General features: G+C 47.0%; 2 protein-coding genes across 6 annotated transcripts in view; both read left to right on the top strand.

The window, feature by feature from the left end:
- The window catches only part of dlgap4b (discs, large (Drosophila) homolog-associated protein 4b), a 101,621-nt gene extending 88,461 nt beyond the window's left edge, over positions 1–13,160 (top strand). For 3 of the 4 annotated variants that reach the window (XM_077014321.1, XM_077014319.1, XM_077014320.1), the window contains 6 exons: positions 4,695–5,104; positions 5,200–5,291; positions 5,608–6,119; positions 10,486–10,577; positions 11,126–11,281; positions 11,380–13,160. In XM_077014321.1, coding sequence (XP_076870436.1) covers positions 4,695–5,104; positions 5,200–5,291; positions 5,608–6,119; positions 10,486–10,577; positions 11,126–11,281; positions 11,380–11,598 — 1,481 coding nt within the window. In that variant the 3' untranslated portion in view covers positions 11,599–13,160. Of the gene's footprint in view, positions 1–4,694; positions 5,105–5,199; positions 5,292–5,607; positions 6,120–10,485; positions 10,578–11,125; positions 11,282–11,379 lie in introns of those variants that run through there. The other variant, XM_077014322.1, reaches the window with a different exon arrangement.
- A 3,562-nt stretch (positions 13,161–16,722) lies between these two features.
- Positions 16,723–24,951, top strand: tgif2 (TGFB-induced factor homeobox 2). Of its 2 annotated transcripts, none has more exons than XM_077014317.1 (3): positions 16,723–17,044; positions 19,960–20,222; positions 21,085–24,951. In XM_077014317.1, exons 1-3 carry the CDS (start codon positions 17,026–17,028, stop codon positions 21,973–21,975), a joined length of 1,173 nt encoding a protein of 390 aa, XP_076870432.1. In that variant the 5' UTR covers positions 16,723–17,025; the 3' UTR covers positions 21,976–24,951. The 2 variants fall into 2 exon arrangements, with proteins under 2 accessions (XP_076870432.1, XP_076870433.1); XM_077014318.1 differs by lacking the exon at positions 16,723–17,044 and adding an exon at positions 17,192–17,356.
- The last annotated feature ends 2 nt before the right edge of the window (positions 24,952–24,953 follow it).

Raw genomic sequence — 24,953 nt, 5'->3', positions numbered from 1 at the left:
TCCCAGACTATCCATACACCATAAAACAAACGATGGCCTGCTACACCAGGCCGGTAGTGTGCGGCTTTCTGCATTAACTGTAATTAGACTTTTGTTCAGCATTTCCAAGCATAAGGCCATAAAGAATATAAGATCCAATCTGGACATATCCAATCTAAACTAGATCAGGTTTCTTGTTGCACAGTTTAGATAATCTTCAACTTTTCCCAGATTAATCTTGTTTGAATAGTACACAGCTCCCAAGCCAGTGCACATTCCTGCTCAGTTAAAACTCTCTGACTAAAGCAATGGCCGTGATTGTCACCGATGTTTTTCTGTTGTTTTTCTGTTGTGTCCACTCTAAATCAATCAATCAAATTTTATTTATATAGCGCTTTTTACAACAGTTGTTGTCACAAAGCAGCTTTACAAGTGCCGGGTCCTAGCCCCCAGTGAGCAAGCCAAGGGCGACAGTGGCAAGGAAAAACTCCCTAGTTTTTTGCATGAGGAAGAAACCTTGAGAGGAACCAAGACTCAGGGGGGGAACCCATCCTCCTCTGGCCGACACCGGTCAAAGTAGGTAAAGTAGGTAAAACTGTGTTACTGTCCAATAAGATGAAATCTTTTCAGTAGTAATAGCCAGAATACTGATTGCAGAATGCAGACTTTCATTAAAGAGAACTGGACTATGAAAACATCCTCTCAATATACAGAGTCCCAATATACAGACATTTGTTATTCATTAACTAACCTATTTAATGGATTCATATCTACTTGGCTTACTTTACATTGTTCAGACTCATGATGTCATAAACCTACTTATCTCTGTTCCGTGTTGGACTAGTAAAAGGCTAGACCTTGTACGTATGCGGCACTCTTTTGAATAGAGCTGTGCGATCCTTCCTTCCTATCATGTGTGGTCTGCATCCTGCTTCCTCTGCTGTCTATTCCTTCCTGTTTAGACTCTCTTGTTTGTCCTGCTCAGTGCACCAGAAATGACCTGTCCAGGCCCCCGTACATGCCGTCGGTTCACACTCAAGCCATGTGCGTGTTTGAGGAATCATTTCAAAAGCATCGGTATTTCCTCAGCTGATTTTGTTTTGGTTTTGTTTAGGACACAGCATTCATGTAAATTGTACACTGACAAGTGTGCACTATTCCTTCACTACAATAGTGAGTGGCCCGAATCTGCTGTACTTTTGCCCAGTTTTAGAGGGAAACGTTTGGTGAAGTACACAGGGTGTGGTTTGTGTTTGGGTTGGGAACTGCACTCAGAAAGTCTGTAAATCTAGAGACTCTTCCCATAGGTGCTTCACACATCACCTGTGTAGTTAAAAAACAGGGGGGATTTGGACCTTGCCGTGTCCTTCAGAAGCTACAGAATCTCCTATATAACAAAGAGTCTGCTGATGAAGGGGAAACCACTACAGTAGCACCTTTAGTGCCGTGCCTCCTTAGCCTAGTCCTAAAGCGAGTCATTTTAGCCTAGTCCTAAAGCGAGTCATTTTAGCCTAGTCCTAAAGTGAGTCATTTTAGCCTAGTCCTAAAGCGAGTCATTTTAGCCTAGTCCTAAAGTGAGTCATTTTAGCCTAGTTCTAAAGCGAGTCATTTTAGCCTAGTCCTAAAGCGAGTCATTTTAGCCTAGTCCTAAAGTGAGTCATTTTAGCCTAGTTCTAAAGCGAGTCATTTTAGCCTAGTCCTAAAGCGAGTCATTTTAGCCTAGTCCTAAAGTGAGTCATTTTAGCCTAGTTCTAAAGCGAGTCATTTTAGCCTAGTCCTAAAGCGAGTCATTTTAGCCTAGTCCTAAAGTGAGTCATTTTAGCCTAGTTCTAAAGCGAGTCATTTTAGCCTAGTTCTAAAGCGAGTCATTTTAGCCTAGTCCTAAAGCGAGTCATTTTAGCCTAGTCCTAAAGCGAGTCATTTTAGCCTAGTCCTAAAGCGAGTCATTTTAGCCAACACACGATGGTGTGAAATTAGCAGCCAGACTCACGAGACAGTTTGGACTTTGCCGTGTGTCCACCGTCAGCCTAGGCGGAGTCCCACTGAGGTGAGTAGAGTGAGCACCTGTTAGCTGAGTCTGAGCCCATATAGTCTTAGACAGTCCCATTGAGGGAATGTCAACCCCTCAAGGCCATCCAAGTCTGGCCACGCCTGCACTGACAGGGAGGCATCGTGAATCATCTGAAGTTTAGTCATGGAGCTTGACAGCCTTGTGCAGTCTGAGAGGACGCGTTCCCCACTGTTGACTCAGCTGACAAAAAAACTCCCTGCAGTCTCCACGCTGGAATTCCCCATCAGCTCAGGCAGCAAGCGAATCGAATCTTGAGATTTTTAGAGCAACGCCGAAATAAAAGTAGGGGAGAGAAACGGATATGAGACGTATTGCTGCGCCATCTACATAGCCAGTGACTGGGAATGAGTCAGTAGGTGTGGGAATAGTATGGGACTGGGCGATAGAAACAGTCTCGATTTGTATCGCAATCTTTCCTAGATAACGGCGATGAGCTTTGGGAAATAAAATTCGATAAGCTCGGTTGGAGGACGGCGTTTAAACAGGAGCGTGTTGCAGCATGATGGTCAGTGGTGAGAACCCTGAGAGAAAATGTGAAGCTGAAATTGAGCCTTCTGCTCTTGATGATGAAGAAACCCCACGTCCATCGTATGGAAGTGGTTCAGAGGTCTTTATGTCTGATCAAGTGCAGTTTTGGCCATAATATATAATATTGTATATAATATTTAATATATTATAAGTCCGGAAACACTACTAATTTGTTTTAATCTGTTTGAAAAAGTACCTTTCATCCAGTGGAGCACACAAAGTGTATGTTCAGATGTTTATCTTCAATCTTTCTCTTAAACAACAGTCAATAGTGGCGACTCTTACCACATGTGAAAAAATGCCTTAATAGTGTTTTTATGACTAGGGACACAGATAACAATTTTTTTATGGTATGCAAATTGTTGGTCAGGTTTTCATTACTTGGGCATGGAAGTCAAAATGTAAAATGTAAATTTCATTGTGGATTTAAATAATTTGCATACTCTGTGCATGTATGTGTTCAGTCTTTTTTAAAAGGATATTCTTTAAAAACTGTGACAGTTTTACAGAATTTTACATCTTGATAATTTGTCTAGCCTGTGTCACACATTTGCTCAAGACAGCAGTCAGCGGTGGCTGTGTGTACTTTGAGAATATTCTACTGGAGATTAGCAGAGCTCAGATAAGGGTTTATAACCACTCAGATGTGTCCGCCTGCTGTTTTTATTATAGATTCCTGCATTGTAAATATACTTTCCATAATTTGTGATTGAGCTGGCAGTGTGCTGAAAATAAAATAAGTGCATGCATATACCAAAACACACACAGATTAAATACCAAAAGTATGGAAGCACACTATACTACTGTATTTTGCACATACGTGCATACATGCACAACACATGTAGTGGAATTCCTGTGGGATCCATCATCATTTTATCCTGTTATCCATTCAGCCATCTGTCCGCTCCACCCAAACCCTCAAAATATGTCCGACACCTCATGCTGACACACACACACTCTTATATTGTCTCCCCTGTGCACATGCCCACTGGCTGCCCACCCATTGAGAGCACATACAGGCTGGATAAACACTGGCAGTGTTGGGTAAAGGGGATCCAGGGGGTGTGTTTGCATCAGAGCCCTCAGCTACCAGAAACACTAGCAGCACACACTGCGGGACATGGAAGCTCTCGGTTAGAGGTCAAATCATGACTGTTCCACTGTGCTGTTTACTCCAGAGCCATCACCATACCAGCCACAGATCACCAAGCACCTGATATTCACTACAGAACCCTCACCATACCAGCCTCTGATCATCAAGCACCTAATATTCACTACAGAACCCTCACCATACCAGCCTCTGATCATCAAGCACCTAATATTCACTACAGAACCCTCACCATACCAGCCTCTGATCATCAAGCACCTAATATTCACTACAGAGCCCAGGAGGCCCTGGAGGACCTCAGGTAGTTGGGTACAACATGATCAGCTGTTTGTCTGCATAAACCCATTAAACACTTACGAAGTACATGTGTTCATGAATGTATCAGATGCTTGAATGAACTCAACACATGGTGGTTTCATACATATGGTGGTTTTATCAAGCTGTCCACGATATGCTCTTAAAATAGCATCAGTGCTACTGGTGTGGTGGACGTGTGCAGTTCTGCTCGCATAGATCTGATTTAGGAGCATACAGATCAGTAGTTAATCTAATGAACTGCTAATGGAGAAAGAGAGAGCGAGAGAGAGACAGAGAGAAGATGAATGAAGGAGAGGGGGAGGGGTACTCTGCCAGCACTGGGTTATAAGGTTATCAGCCAAGAATGGCCTGCATCAACTTCATTTCCTGTATTCTTGCCCACTCACATTCTGTCTCAGAATGCTTTGGGATGTGGGCTGAATGGATTCTTGTCTTTTCAGATGTGCCATGCCCTTTCTAATGAGCGCCGATACCGATAAATACTAGCTGTCTGTCAACTGTGTTCTGCATCTCCTGAAATCGTATTGAACGTAGTTGTATGTGATTTTCCTGTGAGAATCCTTTGAGCACATGAATGTTTCAGTGGTAGCCACTTTTTCCAACTTCCCAGATTTGACTCTTTTCCTGTGATTTTGTTTCATGTTTCATGTTGTCTGATCGCTCATCCCTCAACCCTCCTCTGTCCTGCAGTCTCGGCGTGCATCACCACGTGTAAGAAGATCGGCCCACCCCCGGTGCCTCCCCGCTGTGCCACCAAGCCCTTCATCTCCGTCACCGTACAGAGCAGCACAGAGTCCGCGCAGGACGGTTACCTCGACGGCCACGACCGCAAAAGCGAGGCCAACGGCCAGTCGGGCCGCAGCGACTCGTCCGACAGTCTGGACAGTGCGAGGGCCGGCGGCCTAGTGAAAGGTTCCCGGGCGGCGCCGCCCGCACCAGTACTCGCACCCCGCGAGCCTCAGATCCCGGCGGCCGTGGTGGTCTCGGCCGAACCGCCCCGCCAAGCCCTGAGCGAGCCGCCCAAGGGGGCCCCCGCCGTGGCCGACGAGCCCATCCCAGAACACGCACCCCGCCGGAAACTTTCATCCATCGGCATCCAGGTGGGTGGAGAAGGCAGGTGGTAGTGCTGCTCCCTGCTGATGCTAGTCTGTTTCAGGTACGGTGCTGAACGCTGTGGTCTGTCGTTAAATGCTAGGTGGACAGCATCCAGGAAGTCCAGACGCGAGTGGAGACGCCACCACTGGCCAAATTCCAGTCGATCGGAGTCCAGGTGGAGGACGGCTGGACGTGAGTGCTTCCTGCCCTGCTGTTTCCCGCCTCCTCTCCCCCGACGTTAGGTTTGATTAACGCGCGTCGTGACGGCAGTCCTCCGTAAAGCCATCGTCCATCCGTCTGCTGGATCAGGAGCTTCTGAGCTTCCTGTCATGTGCAGATTTTCTTGGTTTAGGTTTAGGGGTGAGCAGCCAAGGTCGTGAGCTGCTTCTTTACTACAGTTTGGCTGCATCAGGCCAGCTGAGACTAAATATAACCCGTTATATTACATATATATGCATGTTCTTCGTTGTAATCTGCTAATTTTGTCGTTGCTTTTGTGGATCTCCAGACTCAGCCGCTCCAGTAGTATGGCCTCGAAGCAAGAAACGGACTCAGACACACAAGATCTTTCCCTGTCCTCTGATACGGCCGCCACGCCCAACGCCGCCTCCAAACCCGCCGAGAAGAAAGTCATGGTCAACAGCGCCAGTCAGGCGGTGGACTTTGCCACACAGCTCTCCCTCGACAACGGTAGCCACGACGACGAAGTCGTGACGACCAGCGGCCCCTCCCGCCAACTCCTGACAAATCGTTCGACGACGAGGAGCAGCTCCTCCTCCTTCTCTGAGAGTTTAGACCCCGCCCTCGACCCCTCCTCTTTGCCTCCACCTGACCCCTGGTTGGAGAGTGGGAACGGCACGGGTAACGGAGGCCCAACCCAGACATCGTCGGGCGGGATGTCGGCATGCCGACGGGATGGCCATTGGTTCCTGAAGCTTCTGCAGGCGGAAACTGGACGGATGGAGGGATGGTGCAAACAGATGGAGGAGGAGACCAAAGAGCATCAGTTGTCAGAGGAAGGTAAGAGTCAGTGTGTCGTTGGTAATCTCCAGCAGTCAGAGCTGCAGGATCATCCCAAAGTTGATCTCCAGGGCAAATACATTTGCAGTGTGTTTGTGCTTTGATATACACTCACCGGCAACTTTATTAGGTACACCTTGCTAGTACCGGGTTGGACCCCCTTTTACCTTGAAAACTGATTTAATCCTTCGTGGCATAGATTCAACAAGGTACTGGAAACATTCCTCAGAGAGTCTGGTCCATATTGACATGATAGCATCACATCACGTAGAGGCTACAGATTTGTTGGCTGCACATCCATGATGTGAATCTCCCGTTCCACCACATCCCAAAGGTGATCTATTGGATTGAGATCTGGTGACTGTGGAGGCCATTGCAGTACACCAGGACAAAGCGTCTCCTCAAACAGTTACTGCCCAGGCTGTTTACATTTTCAAAATAGCTCTTGGAGACTATTCTACATGACAGTAGGGCTGGTTGGTCTTTGGTGAATAATGTAACCAGTCTGAGAAGAAACCAGTCTGAGATGATTCGCGCTTTATGACATGACGCGTTATCCTACTGGAAGTAGCCATCAGAAGATGGTACACTGTGGTCATAAAAGGATGAATATGGTCATCAACAGGTAGGCTGTGGCATTGACACAATGCTCAATTGGTACTAATGGGCCCAAAGTGTGCCAGGAAAATATACACCACACCATTGCATCTCCACCACCAGTCTGAACCGTTGATACAAGGCAGGATGTGTGTATAGCCTAAGCATCAAAGCATCACACACACAATCTATCCAACACCTAAAGAAACCACAGTGTGTGTGTGTATGCGCACTTAACCATTGTTTAATAAATCGCTCTTCTCTCGTTGACCTTCACGTTGTAGATTGTGGGTGTCCAAACTTTGTGCAGTGAGGGCCAGATTAGTGAGGTGAACATGTGTGGGGGCCAAACATTCAGCCTGGCATTCCGGGAAGAGGGGGGTGTAGTATAGTATACACTGCCATCTGCCGCTATAGTATAGTATACTATAGGTTACACTGCCATCTTCTGGTGAAATATAAAATAGCTTTTTTGTAGTCTACTGCCATCTTCTGGTGAAATATAAAATGCTGCTAAGCTCACGTTCTGCAGGTTCTCAAATCTTGCGCTTTTTTCGGGCACATTATTTCTGTGTTTGATGAGACACTGCTTCTAAGAACCGGTTTGCCGTGCTGGGCAATAAGTTTAGTGACTTCATAGCTTGCCGTTATGACATTTTCCTGTATTCCTGTATATGTTAGTACGAAAAAAAAGTGTTGTTGCAGACTAGCTGCCATTTGGTAGAATTTCTGTGTTAGTTCGGGACTGGTGTATGATGTGTAGAACTGATGTTTGGTCTCATAATGCCGACGAACATTTATACTCTTTCATCACATTTATACACTTTCCCTTGACTTCTTTTCCGCCGTGTTTGAAATCTTCAGTGCTGCCATTTCTGGTTTCTCACGATCATTTTTTTTTCTTTGCTTAATTTTGTTTAGAGGAGAAGCGCCGTTTCCATGACTGGCTCTTTCTAGTGTTGAAACTGAGAAGTGCAACAGAGTTGAGCTCAAGCGTCTTGTGCGGACCATATTCAACTGTATTTTCAGGATTTGCTGCTGGACATTGGGCCGCAGTTGGTCCCTGGTCCCTGGTCCCCTGGACACCCCTGCTGTAGATGATCTGTGGGATCACCTTCCTGCTGCAGTGTTAGATCTTTCATACTGAAATGTGTTGTGAAAGGTTTCAGGTAGGACCAGAGAGTTGATCAGGTGTGAGTCGATCAGGTGTGAGTCGATCAGGTGTGAGTTAGGCAGGATGTGAGTTAGGCAGGATGTGAGTTAGGCAGGATGTGAGGTGATCAGGTGTGAGTTAGGCAGGGTGTGAGTAGATCAGGTGTGAGTTAGGCAGGGTGTGAGTTGATCAGGTGTGAGTTAGGCAGGGTGAGAGTTGATCAGGTGTGAGTTAGGCAGGGTGTGAGTTAGGCAGGGTGTGAGTTGGTCAGGTGTGAGTTGGTCAGGGTGTGAGTTGGTCAGGTGTGAGTTAGGTAGGGTGTGAGTTGGTCAGGTGTGAGTTGGTCAGGTGTGAGTTAGGCAGGGTGTGAGTTGGTCAGGTGTGAGTTAGGCAGGGTGTGAGTTAGGCAGGGTGTGAGTTGATCAGGTGTGAGTTAGGCAGGGTGTGAGTTAGGCAGGGTGTGAGTTGGTCAGGTGTGAGTTGGTCAGGTGTGAGTTAGGCAGGGTGTGAGTTGATCAGGTGTGAGTTAGGCAGGGCGTGAGTTGGTCAGGTGTGAGTTAGGTAGGGTGTTAGTTGGTCAGGTGTGAGTTAGGCAGGATGTGAGTTGGTCAGGTGTGAGTTAGGCAGGGTGTGAGTTGGTCAGGTGTGAGTTAGGTAGGGTGTGAGTTGGTCAGGTGTGAGTTAGGTAGGGTGTGAGTTGGTCAGGTGTGAGTTAGGCAGGGTGTGAGTTGGTCAGGGTGTGAGTTAGGTAGGGTGTGAGTTGGTCAGGTGTGAGTTGGTCAGGTGTGAGTTAGGTAGTGTGTGAGTTGGTCAGGTGTGAGTTGGTCAGGTGTGAGTTAGGTAGGGTGTGAGTTGGTCAGGTGTGAGTTGGTCAGGTGTGAGTTAGGCAGGGTGTGAGTTAGGCAGGGTGTGAGTTGGTCAGGTGTGAGTTGGTCAGGTGTGAGTTAGGCAGGGTGTGAGTTAGGCAGGGTGTGAGTTGGTCAGGTGTGAGTTAGGCAGGGTGTGAGTTAGGCAGGGTGTGAGTTGGTCAGGTGTGAGTTAGGCAGGGTGTGAGTTAGGCAGGGTGTGAGTTGGTCAGGTGTGAGTTAGGTAGGGTGTGAGTTAGGCAGGGTGTGAGTTGGTCAGGTGTGAGTTAGGCAGGGTGTGAGTTAGGCAGGGTGTGAGTTAGGCAGGGTGTGAGTTGGTCAGGTGTGAGTTGGTCAGGTGTGAGTTAGGCAGTGTGTGAGTTGATCAGGTGTGAGTTAGGCAGGGCGTGAGTTGGTCAGGTGTGAGTTAGGTAGGGTGTTAGTTGGTCAGGTGTGAGTTAGGCAGGATGTGAGTTGGTCAGGTGTGAGTTAGGCAGGGTGTGAGTTGGTCAGGTGTGAGTTAAGTAGGGTGTGAGTTGGTCAGGTGTGAGTTAGGTAGGGTGTGAGTTGGTCAGGTGTGAGTTAGGCAGGGTGTGAGTTGGTCAGGGTGTGAGTTAGGTAGGGTGTGAGTTGGTCAGGTGTGAGTTGGTCAGGTGTGAGTTAGGTAGTGTGTGAGTTGGTCAGGTGTGAGTTGGTCAGGTGTGAGTTAGGTAGGGTGTGAGTTGGTCAGGTGTGAGTTGGTCAGGTGTGAGTTAGGCAGGGTGTGAGTTAGGCAGGGTGTGAGTTGGTCAGGTGTGAGTTAGGCAGGGTGTGAGTTAGGCAGGGTGTGAGTTGGTCAGGTGTGAGTTGGTCAGGTGTGAGTTAGGCAGGGTGTGAGTTAGGCAGGGTGTGAGTTGGTCAGGTGTGAGTTAGGCAGGGTGTGAGTTAGGCAGGGTGTGAGTTGGTCAGGTGTGAGTTGGTCAGGTGTGAGTTAGGTAGGGTGTGAGTTAGGCAGGGTGTGAGTTGGTCAGGTGTGAGTTAGGCAGGGTGTGAGTTAGGCAGGGTGTGAGTTAGGCAGGGTGTGAGTTGGTCAGGTGTGAGTTGGTCAGGTGTGAGTTAGGCAGGGTGTGAGTTAGGCAGGGTGTGAGTTGGTGAGGTGTGAGTTAGGCAGGGTGTGAGTTAGGCAGGATGTGAGTTGGTCAGGTGTGAGTTATGCAGGGTGTGAGTTGGTCAGGTGTGAGTTGGTCATCCAGTACTCTGCTTGACACTGAGTCTCCATACACAGAGGCGCACACACAAGATGTGTTGCTGATCTACCTTCTCATGAGGGAGACGGAAGGGGTGGGGGAGATGGGGGGTGGAGGGGGCGGGTGGAGATAGGAGAGGATGGAGGGGGCGGGTGGAGATGGGTGGCAGGGGGGAGAATGGTAGCAGGGGAGATGGGGGTGACAGAAGGGGGGGGGATGCTTCTGCCTAGTGCTGTAGAATGGGGACAGGCAGCTGTGAATCAGATGGTTTTATAACCAAAACAGCTTTAGAAGAAATTTATCACAAGAAGTCCTACATATCACACACATGCACATCACGTTCTACAGAACCTTAGTGAAGGACGTGAGGAGACATCGGAGGTACAGTGCAGAAATCCTTGTTAATCTGGGCTTGTTTCTCTCTGTCTGTCTGGCTGTCTCTCTCTCTGTCTGTCTGGCTGTCTCTCTCTCTCTCTCTGTCTCTGTCTGTCTGGCTGTCTCTCCCTCTCTCTTTCTTCACCCTGTGTGTGTGTGTGTGTGTGTAGTGCTGGGTAAAGTACGCAGTGCCGTGGGCAGTGCTCAGCTCCTCATGTCTCAGAAGTTTCAACAGTTCATAGGGTTATGTGAACAAAACTTGGTGAGTCCCATCCCTTCTTTCCCTCTTCCCTTACGCACACACACACACACACACACACACACACACACACACACACACACACACACACACACACACACACACACACACACACACACACACACACACACACGGTCATCACACCAAAGAAAGCACTATCATCACAACATCAACCTTTACTAATCCAGCTACATACTAGTATTGTGCCTCTAAAACACTGATACCAGGTTCTGCTGATAAAGAACATAACATGCTTGTAAACCAGGTCATCTTATAAAACCCCTTAAGGAGTCTTGCCAAAATATCAGATGTCTGTGTTGTTACAGATGTGGGACATGAGGAGGATCAGAATGGGGCTAAGGAGACCTGAGATTAAAAGCTTGCTAGTCCAAAATGAAGCGATTTAATTTGGCAATGTTACACTGCCCTCTTGTGTTCAAAGGGAGTAAAACGTTAATGAATTTGAAAACATCCAACATAACTCTGTGTGTGTGTGTGTGTGTGTGTGTGTGTGTGTGTGTGTGTGTGTGTGTGTGTGTGTGTGTGTGTAGAATGTGAATGCTAACCCCAGACCCACGGCGCAGGACTTGGCAGGGTTTTGGGATCTCCTGCAGCTCTCGATAGAAGACATCAGCCTCAAGTTTGACGAGCTCTACCACCTCAAGGCCAGCGACTGGAAACTGGACCGAGACTCACCCGACAAACAGGTGCGCCACACCAGACACATGGACCCAGACCCTCACTCACACATGACGTCATGACTTAGCTCCGCCTCTTCATTTCCTCCCTGATTGCTGCCCTTCAGGAGAACCAGAAGCAGGCTCCTCCGGTGCCCAAGAAGCCGGGGAAGAGCAAGCCGGCCCTGGGGAGGGAGAGGAGCGGCGACGCGGCCGACAAGCAGCGACAGGAGGCGCGCAAGAGGCTGATGGCCGCCAAGAGGGCGCAGTCGGTCAAACAGAACTCCACCACCGAGAGCACGGACAGCATCGAGATTTACGTCCCTGAGGCCCAGACACGCCTCTGAGAGAGGGGAGGGGAGGAGAGGAGAGGAGGAGGTGGTGGTGGTTATGGGAGCAGATGGGAGCGGATGGTGGGGAGGAGGGAGTGGGAGGTTTAAGGAATCTGGCAACATGACACCACGCAAATTTACTCCGGTATAAAACGCTGCTTTGTTTGTTTGGGTTTTTTTTTATTTTTTGTTTTGTGGCAACATATAATTGAGAAAAGGACAGTGGAAATTATGGACACACATACAATACATGAAGAGCTCCTCTTTTCAGAGACTGCCAAGGAAAACCTCACATAGACTCTGTTAGTATGACATTTATTATTATTATTACTATTATTATTATTGATAATAATATGACCTAAACTCCATATCAGACTGTTAAATGTTGTAATATCTTGAATAAGAAATCTACTGTGTGGCACGAAACGGACGCTTTTCTGCCCCCACTGCTGCCCTGTTGCCCCGGAGAGACCCAGACGTCTGTAGTAGAGCACACATGCCTAACCTCTCATGCTCAGACTCCCTCCCTGTGTCCGCCCTCTCCGAAATATCGGTCTTCCTGTTCCTTCGTTTGGTCCGACACTTTCAGTCCTGCTGCAGGAGCCCCTTCACGCCGAGGGCGTTCTGAGCAGCGGCCCACGAGGCCCGTGAACCTCGGGGCTGAGGTTCTGCGGTACACTCTGAGTGTGGAGAGAATGGAGCGCTGAGCGCCGGTTCTGCCGTCCGCCCCGCTCCGCCTTCAGAACACGGCCGGGCGCCGCTCCCTCCACGGGCACGCTCATGAGCTGTGAGCTGCGTTTGCCTGAAGAACCAAAAAGTTAAAAGTCCCTGAAAGGTAAAAGTCACTAATCGTTCCCTTCTGGCTCCGCTGTCCTGACACACCATGTGACCACATGTGGGACAGGAAAAAACATTTAGTTCTCAATTAAATCTTTTGCCATTCGATCACGGGGGAGGGGATGGTCAGGTCCATGTTTTTATTTTTGCGTGGCAGTTTTAACGAGGGTTGGAATGAGTTCTTGTACAACACTACCACACACAAAGTGTGTAACCCTTCTCACTCTCCCAGGTGGAGGAGGTGAGGGCAGCTCACCCCACTCGCCAGTGTGCACTGACCACACACCAAAGCCCCTGTCAGCCTGTGCCATGTCCAGAGACAAAGCCAAGAGTCTTAAAGTTATTTGCCATAGGTTAGGAGATATTTTTATCCTTCATTATCATAATACCAGTGAAATCTTTCAGGATTATTTCGAATTCAGGCACTGCTTATGTTTTTTGTTTGCTTGTTTTGCTATCCATTTTCTAGTAACAGCAGTAAAAATATAGTTCAGAAAAAAAAAACTTCAAAGGAAACCTTGGAGAAATAGCACCCCTCTGTGGTCATTGTGGGCACTACAGTCAGTAGGTGTCGCTGTAAGCACATTGTCAGTGAGCCGTTATATAGTTAAAGTGAAGGCATTTTTTATAGTCTAATTTGTTTTCTCTTCCCTGTGTACTTTCAGTTTAACATTACATTACTTTTCAGTAATCCTATCAAACTGTTTAATGAAAATCTCATTAAATTCTGGTACTTTACAGACTTTGGACTGTTTGGCTGCCATTTCAGGTCATTAAACGAGTCTACAATTTATGTCATGCAATGATGCTGAATTAACCTTCTATTATATTTTTGAGAAAATGGTGGAGAAGCTTCATATGTGCTTTAATCATGAGCCCAAAGTCTCCTGAAGCTAAACCTGTTGGCATTGGGATCAAATTATGGATCCAGACAAAATTCCACACTGCTAGGTGTGTTTCATTATACATACTACTTCTATGAGCTTTGAGGGCAGCTGAAAGGTCTTAATTTAACCGTGTTGCTTTAGTAATGGTTATGATTTTGAGGCAAATGCCTCTTCAGTTAGTAGTTTAACTCTGTTGGATCTAAAGGAACAGGTTGAGTTTCCTAAGGGGTGATAGGGGTTCATTTGGCTCATAGGCAGCAGGAAGGACATCACACCTTCCTAACAAAATGGCTTCAGGCTCGTCAGCACACTGTTGTGCCAAACAGTTCCTGGCAATTGGAGAGGGCTTTCTGACCTTTGTGGATTAAGTTTTGAGCTTTACACTCACAAATTCCCAGTGCAGCTTTAAATTCAGACCAGTTAAAGATGAGTACTCTCATATGATGCCTCTTATCTCCATTTAAAAAAAACCACATATGCATGTTTTGACTAAGAAAGAAACACCCATCACCCCTACCTGCTTTCTTTAAGCACACACACAAATGCTCCATATGAGTAAATGGTCAAGTGAGTGAATCCTTTTGTCTGCTGTGTTGTGTTGCAGCCAGTGATGGCTCCCATGGCTGCTTTGGGAGAATGGTGTGAATGGGATCTCTCCTCTCCCCTGCCTCTGCCCTTTTGGTGCGGGGGTGGGTCGTTGACGCCTGGGGCTTTGTGTACCGACGGCCTGCCGCTTTGTCCCAGCTCAGGGTTTATTAAAGACACGTCTGACACGTCTCTGCACACCCGTCACTAATCAGACCCACTTCTAACCCAGGTGAACCTGGCCTTCCGAGCGGCCGGGACGCTGTGTGTATTTGGGGTCTGAGACCTGCACGGCGGTGCAGGATTTGAACATAAACGGGAGCAGTGTTTCACGTGCAGGGGGAAAAGTCACCTGGAACCTTCCAAGGTTTTCTAGGACAAAGTGTCTCCTCAAACAGTTACTGCCCAGGCTGTTTACATTTTCAAAACAGCACTTGGAGATTATTCTACATGACAGTAGGGCTGGTTGCTGAATAGTGTAAAAGTGTAAAAATGAGCCATCAGCTCCCAGGTTTACCTCCCAGGAGGTAAAGCCCATCAGATGTATCTGAGAGCTTTGTCTGAGGCCAGCTCCAGAGTAGCGGGTGTAGTGAGAAGGGTGTGAGATCTTCCGTATTTGTCAAGATTTGTCCTCAAAAAATGGCCAAGTAACAAATGAATCTCCACTAAAAGAAGAGGAAGACCATGGAAAGCCAATTTCAAAAAACGGTTCACATATTTCCCACAGAAGTGTGGATTTCCTCACAGGTTTCCTTTCAAATCACGCTGTACTAAACAGAGTATTGTGCTCAGAGGGCTGATGCATTTCCATAACTGCACTTACGACACGTGTTCTTTAAGAATTCATTTGCTTTGAACTTTAGTTTAATTTATTCATAGTGTAAGGGTTTTCACGGTTCCCAGTCGAGTAAACTGTTCTACCTTGCGGTCATCGCCACCCTCTTTTAGGCACTGCAGACTTTGGTTTGCTCTGCCAGCCTGTGTTCTTGAGTGTAGTAGTGGACTTCCCTTAGGATCACTAGACCACTACACGTCTCATATAAAATGGATTGTGCTTGAAAGCTGTGGAGAACAGTTGGGAATCTGTCTCTCTGTTGTGCTTTTCTGTAAACCAGGAAAAGCCCCACATGGAATTGTAAGACCTGGAATATTTTGCAAACGATTTTCATTTGAGATGCACTTCAGCAAAGTATCTGGGTTGCTGCTTGGATTCTAAAGATAAACTTTCTATATACCTCTTAAGTGACTGACCCACACAGCACAATGCAGAAAGCATTAAACTGCATTAAAAAGCCCCCCTCCACTGATGGGTTAAGGGAAGCCCGGATAGGTGACCCTGCATTGGGAGGTATGTGTCCACTCCTCCCAGTCTTCATCAGCCTAACATGCAAAAATGAGCTTTTCTTGCTCTCAGCATCCTGTCTTTTTCTGGTCGTGTTTTTGCTTTGGGTAGGATGGGGCCCAAGATGAAATCAATACTCTTAATGCAAGAGTCTGTAGCAAAATAATAATAAAAAATAAAAACAAAAAAAAAAATTCCTATAACAATCGATAATCAATATTTTATGAGACAAGCACATATTTTACTGACTAGGATTTGTTCAATATCTCTAATGCTATATGGATTTTAGGCTGTGTATGTAAGGGTTTTTGTTTTAGTAATAAAATGGAGTTAAGTTAACCAAAAAGGTGTCTGTTGTTTTCCTCCCTTCATTCTACATATAGGATTGAAATCTGGGGTCTGTAGATTGATGGCAGTAGGCTAGTAGGCTTACAAAAGCCAGAACATGGAACACTGACAATACTCACACAACCGTCCCGAAGACTGCTGCAGTAGCTCGCTATGCTGTCCTACAGCCTACAGTAAACTTTATGGTTGTTTCATTTTTATTGTTGCTAGTGTGGAAGCTATATATAGCCACGTGTACTTAACCACTGCAACGTAACCTTGGCACAGCTCGAGACAGGCGAAGTGAAATCAAATCCTTTACTTTCCATCTTTCTTTTTTCAGCGCCTCAAGCACGGTGAGGTAACCTTGGCAAAGTCCCAAGCATTGATATGAAGTGAAATGAAATCGTGCCTTGTGTTTCATTTACATTTTATTTCACGTCATGTGTGAAGCTTGGACTATCGCTTAGTAATCGAGAGAGAAAAAGATTTGTGTCTTCACAATGAGCTTCCCCCTCGATACATCACAGCCTTACCTTTTTAATATCTGGCTTTAATTTGCCCACTAACGTGATGGGCCTACCGAAAAGGTGGAAAACTGCATTATTCCGACTTATTCCAGATCACACTAGTGTAAACCTGTAAATCTGTTTCAGTTTGATTAACCTGCAAGTAAATAAGCGCAGGAAATAATAAACTGATACAAAAAAGGCGTTTGCATCACACGTCGAAGAGCCCCTACGTGCCGACATGAAGCACCCCACAGGTCAACACAAACCAGCTTTGGCACCATGCAAATAGGTCGTTTTTTATAAAACAAGGCCAATGGCTGGAGTTTGCTATAAATATTTAATTTTATAAATATATAATTGCTATAAATATTGGAAAAAACGATTAAATTTGTAGTTCTAAAACCATCTTCTAGATCATACCTAATCAGATATAAAAAAAGTATGATTCAACCCACTAGTTACAACTAATTAAGTAGTATTACCTATTAATTCAATACAGATATTTTGGAGGATAATTTTGAAATAAAACACATCAAGTGAGCTGTCACTCATTTAACGGCGATGACACGGAGCTGTCTATCAGCAGGCCGGGCCTGTGATTGGCTGATCGGGCCATTGGGGGCGGGATTAGGGACTATTGTCACTGGCAGAATAAGAGTTGGCGTAGCTGTACTGCAGGTAACCTGCACGTATTTGTCAACAAGATTTGATGCGCTCGGTACTATGCTAAAGGACGGAAAGTGGCTCGTCGAGACATCCTAGCGCACCTCGGCGTGTTGTACCCACAGACGTGTCGAATCAGGGGATTGAGGAGGACGAACGCCCGCAACAACACCTTGTCTTGGGCTAAAACAGCTCCCCTTGTCACCGTTTTGTCGGAAACACGCATTTCTCCGCCAAGGAACTTCGAAAGCTGCGGATTTTTTTTTTTGGAAACATTATTCAACGAAGGATGAAATCTACCAAAAGAGGTAATGTGGAGTCTGGCCAGTTGTATTTATTTATTTTCCACAGTGGTCGACGGCTGGCTGGAAGTGCGTGCGAGTGTTGGGTTTGAACAGGAATCGGGGCTTTTTGTTGGGAGCGAATGCAGCGTGTGTTTGTGTTTGAATGTGGACGCACTGGGCTAACTGGGCTGGCTATCTCCTGAGACCAGCATGGTGTCCATCTGTCCCTGCCAAAGACCCACGGTCGTGCATGTCCAAGCGCGGCTGCATGGGCTTTGTAGCCACCATCACCATTTCACATTATTTCCCCCTTGTAAGAATTCTGATAAGAAATCGGTGAGTTTCTTTTGTGCTGGATTAATAAGTCGCGTTGCATAATGTGGCTAATTTGATTTATTCCGTTATTGTCGGTGATTATGTAAAAGCTGGTCGTTTGGACACAGCTGGGTGAACTGTGGGATTAGCCAGCTAGCTTTCTACGTATTGTATTTGATCTCGTGGGGAAATTTAGAGTTTATGGAATTGGAGGTAAAATGCTAGGTTGGCTAGCTAACTAGCTGTTGTAACGGTGATAAATTGCTCTCGCTGGTTGGTTGCACGCCTGGGAAAGTTTGTCGACGTCCTTTCCAGCGTCCTGGCCCTCGTGTTACTTGCGTTTGTAAATCTGAAATAGTGCCCTCCAAGTTTTTACGCGGTAACGTTACTAGTCTGAATTGGCTCGTTGCAAATTTTAGAACTTTTCTGTGACATTGTTGCCTCAGACAACGAATTCAATTAATTTAGGTTAGAGATTAGTAGTATTACTTATTATTACTTCTGCTGAATTAACTTCAATATAGACAAACCTTTGTAAAGGTAAGTATGTACATTTTTTGAAAAGTTGTTTTTAATCTACTTTTTGATCTAGCCAACTAGATATCTTAGTAATCTCTAAATCATTTGACAGCAGATCAATTCAATAACTCAGCCCAGCCCCCCGCACCCACAAAACAACTGGCAACCCTTTCATTTCTCCAAGCGTTACCGTCACATCTTTTCACCCTTTCAAGTCAAACCAGAACAGTCTGCGTCTACGTCACAATTAACAATCGGCGTTACAATCGGATTGTTGATTGTTTGCGAATCGATCGTCACTGTTTCTGTTAACGAAATGGAACGGACGCACGTCTGAAACAGCGACATCGATACGACTGTAGGCTGCGTGTCTGCAGGAGGGAGGGGAAACGCAAGCTTTGTCAATGGAAACGACCACTAAAACTCCTCACTGCTTCAGATGGATACTGCACACACAATCTCCTTTGTTAGACGGGAACGTAGGAACTCCCACATTTCTAACTGCGCTTAGGGTTCGGGTTACACCAAGGGGGGAGACAATCTACACAAACGTATTTCTGTTGAATTGTCCGCCAAGACATTTCTATAGTAATATTCAGCAAACACGTCTTTTAAATAAAAAAAACCCGATATGATGAGTGTTTGAACTAATGTTTTGATATTTATTTATTCTCTTTTTTGTACACACGTGTTAAGTTTGACACTGTGCTCGATGTCAAGCAGGATCTTAAGCAACACGCGTAAACATGTAGGTACTTTTAGGCTGAAATCTAGTGTTTATTTTCCTTCTCTAATGGTGAGAGTGTTTACTTTAGTCTGGGGTTCTTCCAGCTCATCTGTGCCCCGTTTACTGTGCTCACCACAGTCCTGATGACACCCCCCCCCCCCTTTCCTGCACCATCTCATCTATGCATCTGCCTCTTTTACTCTGGTCACAGTACTGGTGATTACCCTCCCCCCTTTTATGTTAATGAAAACAGTTCCTATAAATACAAATTGACTTATTTCTTAAATCCTAGAGTACTAGGTAGATTGGGGGGGGGGGGATTAATTAACTTGGATTAAGTTTCTTAACAGATTGTGTTCTTGTTAAGACTGAATTTTCTTGAATACAGTTGTGGGTTGTTTTCTTTTAGACCAACCCTAATGTGACACTTGCTAGTTTTCACTTCAGGTTAATGAGGAAAGCCTTGAGCAGGCCCACCATTTTGTTCAGGTTGGGTGAGGGGAGCCAGAGATTAGGCCTAGGCTATGACTGGGAGGAAATTAAAGGGAGGACAGAGACACTCCCACTCACCTCTGAAGAGAGTTTGCCTTGACTCGGGTAATCATTATCCCAGCTCTGAAGATGCCTGCTTTGAACCTTTTGTAAGAATGCTACTTCTACCCAGTCGCATTCAGTCATGCACACCTACTGTGATTTCTACATCTAGATGTTATTACAGAACTGTTTCGTTGGTCACTACTATTTAACCTGGTGAGTTTTACAGATCATGGTTGAAACCTCAGTGAGTTGTGAAACTTCATTGAAAAGTTCTAAACTGAAGCTTTGAGAAGGGGTTCCCATTACGTGATGCTGTGTCCCCTGGATTGTGATTTGAAAAGGGATGGTTTTGGAAGACCAACATTAGACATGGGCAGTTTGCAGCCATGTTTATAAGCGAAAAGATGAATCAAGGACACAGTGTCTGACAACATGCTTTCAGCACACCCTTATCATGTTGTGAAGTTTTAGTTCAAAGCCTCGCATACCATAATGTACTAAACTATCATCTCTTTCATTGCATGATTGGATTATGGTATTTGTGATGCATGCCGTAGTTGAAACATCACTCTATTCTCTGCGTAATTGAATTACTACCATCTATGTACTCGTAGCGAATAATTGCTAAAGGAAAATAGGCCCATGCACGCAGGTCTGTGTTTGATCTACATTTTGTCAACATGCCTGTTCATTAAACCAGATGTATCAAGTTTGGTACTACCCATGGTAATGGAGAGCAAGCAAATCTCTTTTCTCCAGTCGGCTTGACGCACATCCTTCCCCTTACCTATGTGTTTTCATTTGAAGCTAATGAAGTTCTCTGTTGCCTTGGTTTCCACAGCATTTGAAGAAGAGCAAGGCGGCGAGCCGGAGATGTCCGCCATGTCGGATAGTGACCCGTGCGAGGACGACAGCTACCCGCTCAACTTCTCCACCGGGGCGGCGGGAGCGGGCGGCTCTGCGAAACGCCGGCGTCGCGGAAACCTGCCCAAAGAATCCGTGCAGATTCTGAGGAGCTGGTTGTACGAGCATCGGCTCAACGCTTACCCCTCGGAGCAGGAGAAACTCAGCCTGTCTGGGCAGACCAACCTCTCCATCTCGCAGGTTAGTACCAGCACACTCCACCCACCCATGATTAGCACAGCCCTGTGATTTACTCACTGATCAGAGTTGGGGTGCCATCAGCAAGCCCCCAGGAGCAGCAAAACATTGCTAGATGGCCCAGGCTGTGTGTGTGTGTGTGTGTGTGTGTGTGTGTGTGTGTGTGTGTTTGTGTGTGTGTGTGTGTGTGTGTGTGTGTGTGTGTGTGCGCGTGCGCGCATGTGTATAACTTGTTCTGTCCTTGACTGAGTGTCAGGAGCTATGTGCTGTTGTCAGTGTGTGGGAATACAGGCTGCAAGGCCTTAACTCTGTGAGGCTTTTCATATTTTCCTCTAGCCTCCATTAGAGCCAGCTGTTTTGTGAAGCATGCAGTTCATTGTTTCACCACTGGAGGGCTCTGTAATGAGCCGTGACCTCAAGCTCTCATCACTCTGTGATGTAGCCACAGTTGTTGCAGCTCTGAAAATAGCTGGGTAGAAAGCTAGCTGCATCAATGGATAGTCAAAGCATTTCCAGGGCTCTGTCATGGGACCTTCCTGTTGTCGCATGTCTCACTGACTTGACTCACTGCAGTGAAAATGACTGCAGAGCCTTCATAAGGAAGGAATGTAGTTTGGGTTTGAAATGAGGCACTAATATCACAGAATGAAGAAACATTTCACCTTGAGCAAATCATATTAGTCCTCTGTTAATCTTGTTGTCTAATAAATCTAAATTTTACATTTTGTTCTTGTTCATCAGATTTGGAATATTCCTGTGGTTTTTTTTTGTTTGTTTGGGGTTTTTTTTGGTATGCTGAAGTAGATTGCAGAGAAAACTCCTGAATGTTTTTTCTTATATGTAATTCTTGTGCTCTTTCTGTCAGATCTGTAACTGGTTCATCAACGCACGGAGGCGTCTGCTACCTGACCTCCTCAGGAAGGATGGCAGAGATCCCACTCAGTTCACCATCTCCCGCCGCGCCGCCAAGACAGACAGCCGTTCGGTGGGCTCCACCTCCCCGGATCATACCCCGCCTCCTTCCGCCTCTACGCCCCGCCCTGCCGTTATCCTGCCCGCCCCAGCGCTGGATCTGAGCCTTCTGGGAAACACGGCGACGGCCATCCTGGCCGGAGCGGGCTGCCTGCTTGGACCCGGCGTGCGAGGCAATGACGCGGGCGTCCAGGCCCTGATGCAGATGGATGCCCGGGGCTTCTTAAAAAGGGAGGGCGTGGTTGGCATCCCTGATCCCAGCCTGACCACCGTGCCTGCCCCTTCCTCCAGCGGTGTGAGCTCGGGGGGCGTGAGTCCTACCGGAGTGCTGTTCAACACTCCGCCGCCCACCCCCCCAGAGCTCTGCCCCCACGACTTCAGCGACCTGAAGCTTCTGGTGGAGGCGGCGCTCCAAAGGGCCGCCGAGCAGGAGAGCCAGAGGCAGAAGGAGCAGCAGGAGCAACAGGCCCCAGCTGCGGATCAGCCGCAGGAGGACAGGAGTCGCGGAGGCCCCGGCGCGGTTTCCCCGGGTGGCGTCTCCGCTCCCAGCCTGGAGGGGAAGGCCGTTCTCCCGGTGTCCGTGCCCGTGCAGAGCGCCTCCGCTCCGGCCGGAGAAGCCAGCGCGTGTCTGGCCGCGGGGTCCCAGAGGCTGGCAGGGGCCGTGAGCTTCCAGCCGGCCGGCGTGTGGGGCGTGGTCCGAGCGGCCAGCCCGTCTCAGAGCGGTGGGCCGCACTCCTGGAGCTCACGGCACGTGCTCCACACGGTCAGGGAAACGGTGAACTGAAAGGAGACGTACCGCGACGTGCGTGCGGGTTCGAGAGGCCATTCATGCACGGCTGCAAGAGGCAAGAAGCAGCGAACTGAGTTGCTTTCCCTTTTAACCATTCAGTGACTGCAGCAGCTCTGCTGTGGCTTGTCTGTCGAAGGTTGTCCAGATCACGTTGGACGAGGACTGTCTGCTGCCTCGCGACAGTGATGTTCCATTTGACTTCTTCTGCTCTCCAATCCCCAGGTCAAGTGATTTGAGATGGTTGCGCAGTTTGGCAACTAAACTTCTTCCGATTGTTGGTGGAACACAGTAACCTTATATTGAGAATTTTGTTTTTTGACCTTTTTAAAACAGACTTTTAAAATTTTCACTACATTTAAATGTATTTGGGGTCCTTTTATGGTTTCTGCACAACACAATTGGATAACATAAAGCCTGAAAGGGGGAAAATGTTGAAGACCTCAAATCAACGCCGCTTTCTCCTTGAAGGAAAACGCTAAATGGGCATTTGTTTTATATATATATATTTTTTTCTTTTTCTTTTCTTTTTCTTTTTTTAAACCACCAAGGGTTTTATCACCAATGTCCACAGACACCAGCAGAGCTAATTATGTGGTTGAAAAGTGGATGTGCACCTCTGTGTTCAACTCTGTGCTGTCTGACTGGGCATGATGCTTCCGTCAGTATGGTTTGTTTTGCTTTCAGGGCTTACATTGGGAGTAATACCAGTGGCCTTGCTCAGTATTTGCCTTAGAAATTGCTCAAAGTTCTTCTATACTTAAGAACTGTGCTTAGACTGCGTTTGCCTGTACACACCACTGTATCTGTCCTAGGGCTAGGTAACTAGACTTATGTAGCATGGCTAGCTAATTTTGTGTGTTGAATGCTCCTCTAGAGCCAGCATGCGTAGTGTTGGGTCACCGGTGCTCTGTCCTTCTAGGCCCAACTGTTGGGGCCGGTTTTCCAAGCTAGTCTTAGACCTGGTCTTGCTCCGTCTTAAGGCTCGACTCGGCCTGGTTCCTGAAACCCCTTACATGGTGTAGCCTCGTACATTGATTTATTACCTCATTCCAGTTGCCTGAAACCACTGCAAATGAGACCACTACTTCCAGAAGTTCGTTTGAACGAGCGCCGTAGTCTGTTCCCCCGGGTCACTCCTACATTCTGCACTTTATTTCAGTAGTATCTTCATGGTGGACGTTCTTCAGAACCCATGGTGGACGTTCTTCAGAACCCAAACAGCAGCCCCCTACCAACGCTCAGCAGGACAGTCCTGAGGTCTCTCTTCTTCTAAGGATTGCATGCGTCTTTTGTCCATCCCGTGTGTGGTAAGACGTGAAGCCGGGTGTGTGTGGTCCCCTTCCCATCGCCAGTGTGCTGTGACTGGTGACGGAGAGAGATGTTTGGCGTAAGAGAAGTGTGAGGGATCTGTTAGTGATCGATATGTGGAAGACGCACCCTGTTGGGTTGCTGTGAACAGGTTTTATGTTTCAGCAGTGATGGGTTTTTATGTACATTTTAGACTGATAGTATTGTCGTAGAGCTTACCTTTAAACCTGTATTAAGTAACTGAGGAGCTGAGGTTTACATCTGTTCTGCACCCTTATTTAGCGCTCATGGTTTTATAAGGGTGCTTTGCGCAAAGATTGATGTCCTTTAATGGCTGCTAGCGTCAAAGGCGGATGAGACGCTTTAGCCTTCCATCCTGAAGGAGCTCGAGGAAGCGTCGTTGGTTACGGGGCACGACCGTGCGAGCGCGGGTCGCCTGGTGTAGCGGTATCCCTCCAGGGCAGGACGGTCAATGGGTCAGTGAGTGAACCCCCAGCAGGGTCCTCGTCACGGGCGGCCGTGCCGGGTGACGTTCCTCTTCAGCCCGGCGTCTCCTTTGTGCCATCTCTTCTTTGGTCATAGTTTCCATGAAACTGTTTTGTATTGTTACAGACATCATATGGGGGCCTGGTTTGATAACGTTTCTGTGTTCCGTCGTGTGCGTTCGTGCGGGGCGGGGCCCTCTGCTCACCATTCTGCCTTCTTGTGGTTTTTCAGACTAAGCTAAGTTACACTTTACTGCTGAAATCATGTCATGCTGATCTGTAAATGAACTACCCTAGCTCTGTGGTTTTTGTTTTTTTTCGCCTAGTCTGATTTATGGTTACATTTCAGGAAGCAGGCCTTTTTAATCCGTACTGTGTTTTTGATGTCTGCTCGTTTTCTGCAGTACTAAACCGTTTCTGGCCATCATAGTGTTGTTCTTTTGTCAGCATTGTTTGTGTCTCAGGTGGGGTGACGTCTGATTACCGCCGCGCGGTAGTGCTGGTTGGAGCCCCTGGGCTGGGTGCAGAGACACGGGAGGAGGTCGGTCCTGGTCCGTAACGTGCTCAGACCCAGCACTGGCCAGCCCGGGCCCTGATGCGACATGGCTTTTATCTCCGTTTAACTAGTCGACTATACCGGTATTTAAAACCACTACTTTGAAAACCACTGTGAGCATTCCGTTCTCGTCTGCATTACTGGAACAGTGATGAGGCTGGATGGATACGTCTATTTTTAAAAGATGCTCTATTTTTCCACTTCTGTAGAATGACTGATGATGATATTCTAGACACTGTGTCTATTTAGCTGAGAATGGGTCTTGTAGATGCCGATGTAAAATGCATGTAAATATCTATTGGGTCAGGTTCGTCTTCTACTTCTGGTTTTTACTAAATATATCATGTGTAGCTCTCTCTCTCTGTATGACCAAATGCATTAAGATGGATGTAAATATCTTTTTTTTTTTGTTTCTTACATACATGTACGAGTATCAAGTAAATGAGTATGGACAATGAATTTGGCCTTTGTGCCTTACCTGAGAACAAGGGAAGCCTCCCAGCATTTTTATCTAGAAAACTTTGGACTAGTCTGTGCAATATCTGCCTTAAATGTACGATGTGTGGTTGCCTGCACCCCACCGCCTCCCCCTCCCCCCCTCTTTATTATTTTTTTACAAACAT

Source organism: Brachyhypopomus gauderio, chromosome 8 (genome assembly GCF_052324685.1).
Source record: "Brachyhypopomus gauderio isolate BG-103 chromosome 8, BGAUD_0.2, whole genome shotgun sequence".
Classification (NCBI taxonomy): Eukaryota; Metazoa; Chordata; class Actinopteri; order Gymnotiformes; family Hypopomidae; genus Brachyhypopomus; species Brachyhypopomus gauderio.
Note: the sequence above shows the minus strand (reverse complement) of the source record. Positions and strands in the feature narration are given on the sequence as shown.

What these genes read in the sequence shown, in the direction of transcription:
- tgif2 (XM_077014317.1), top strand. An exon ending in CCAACCTCTCCATCTCGCAG is followed by an intron (nt 20,223 to 21,084) that starts GTTAGTACCAGC and finishes TCTTTCTGTCAG; the next exon opens with ATCTGTAACTGGTTCATCAA.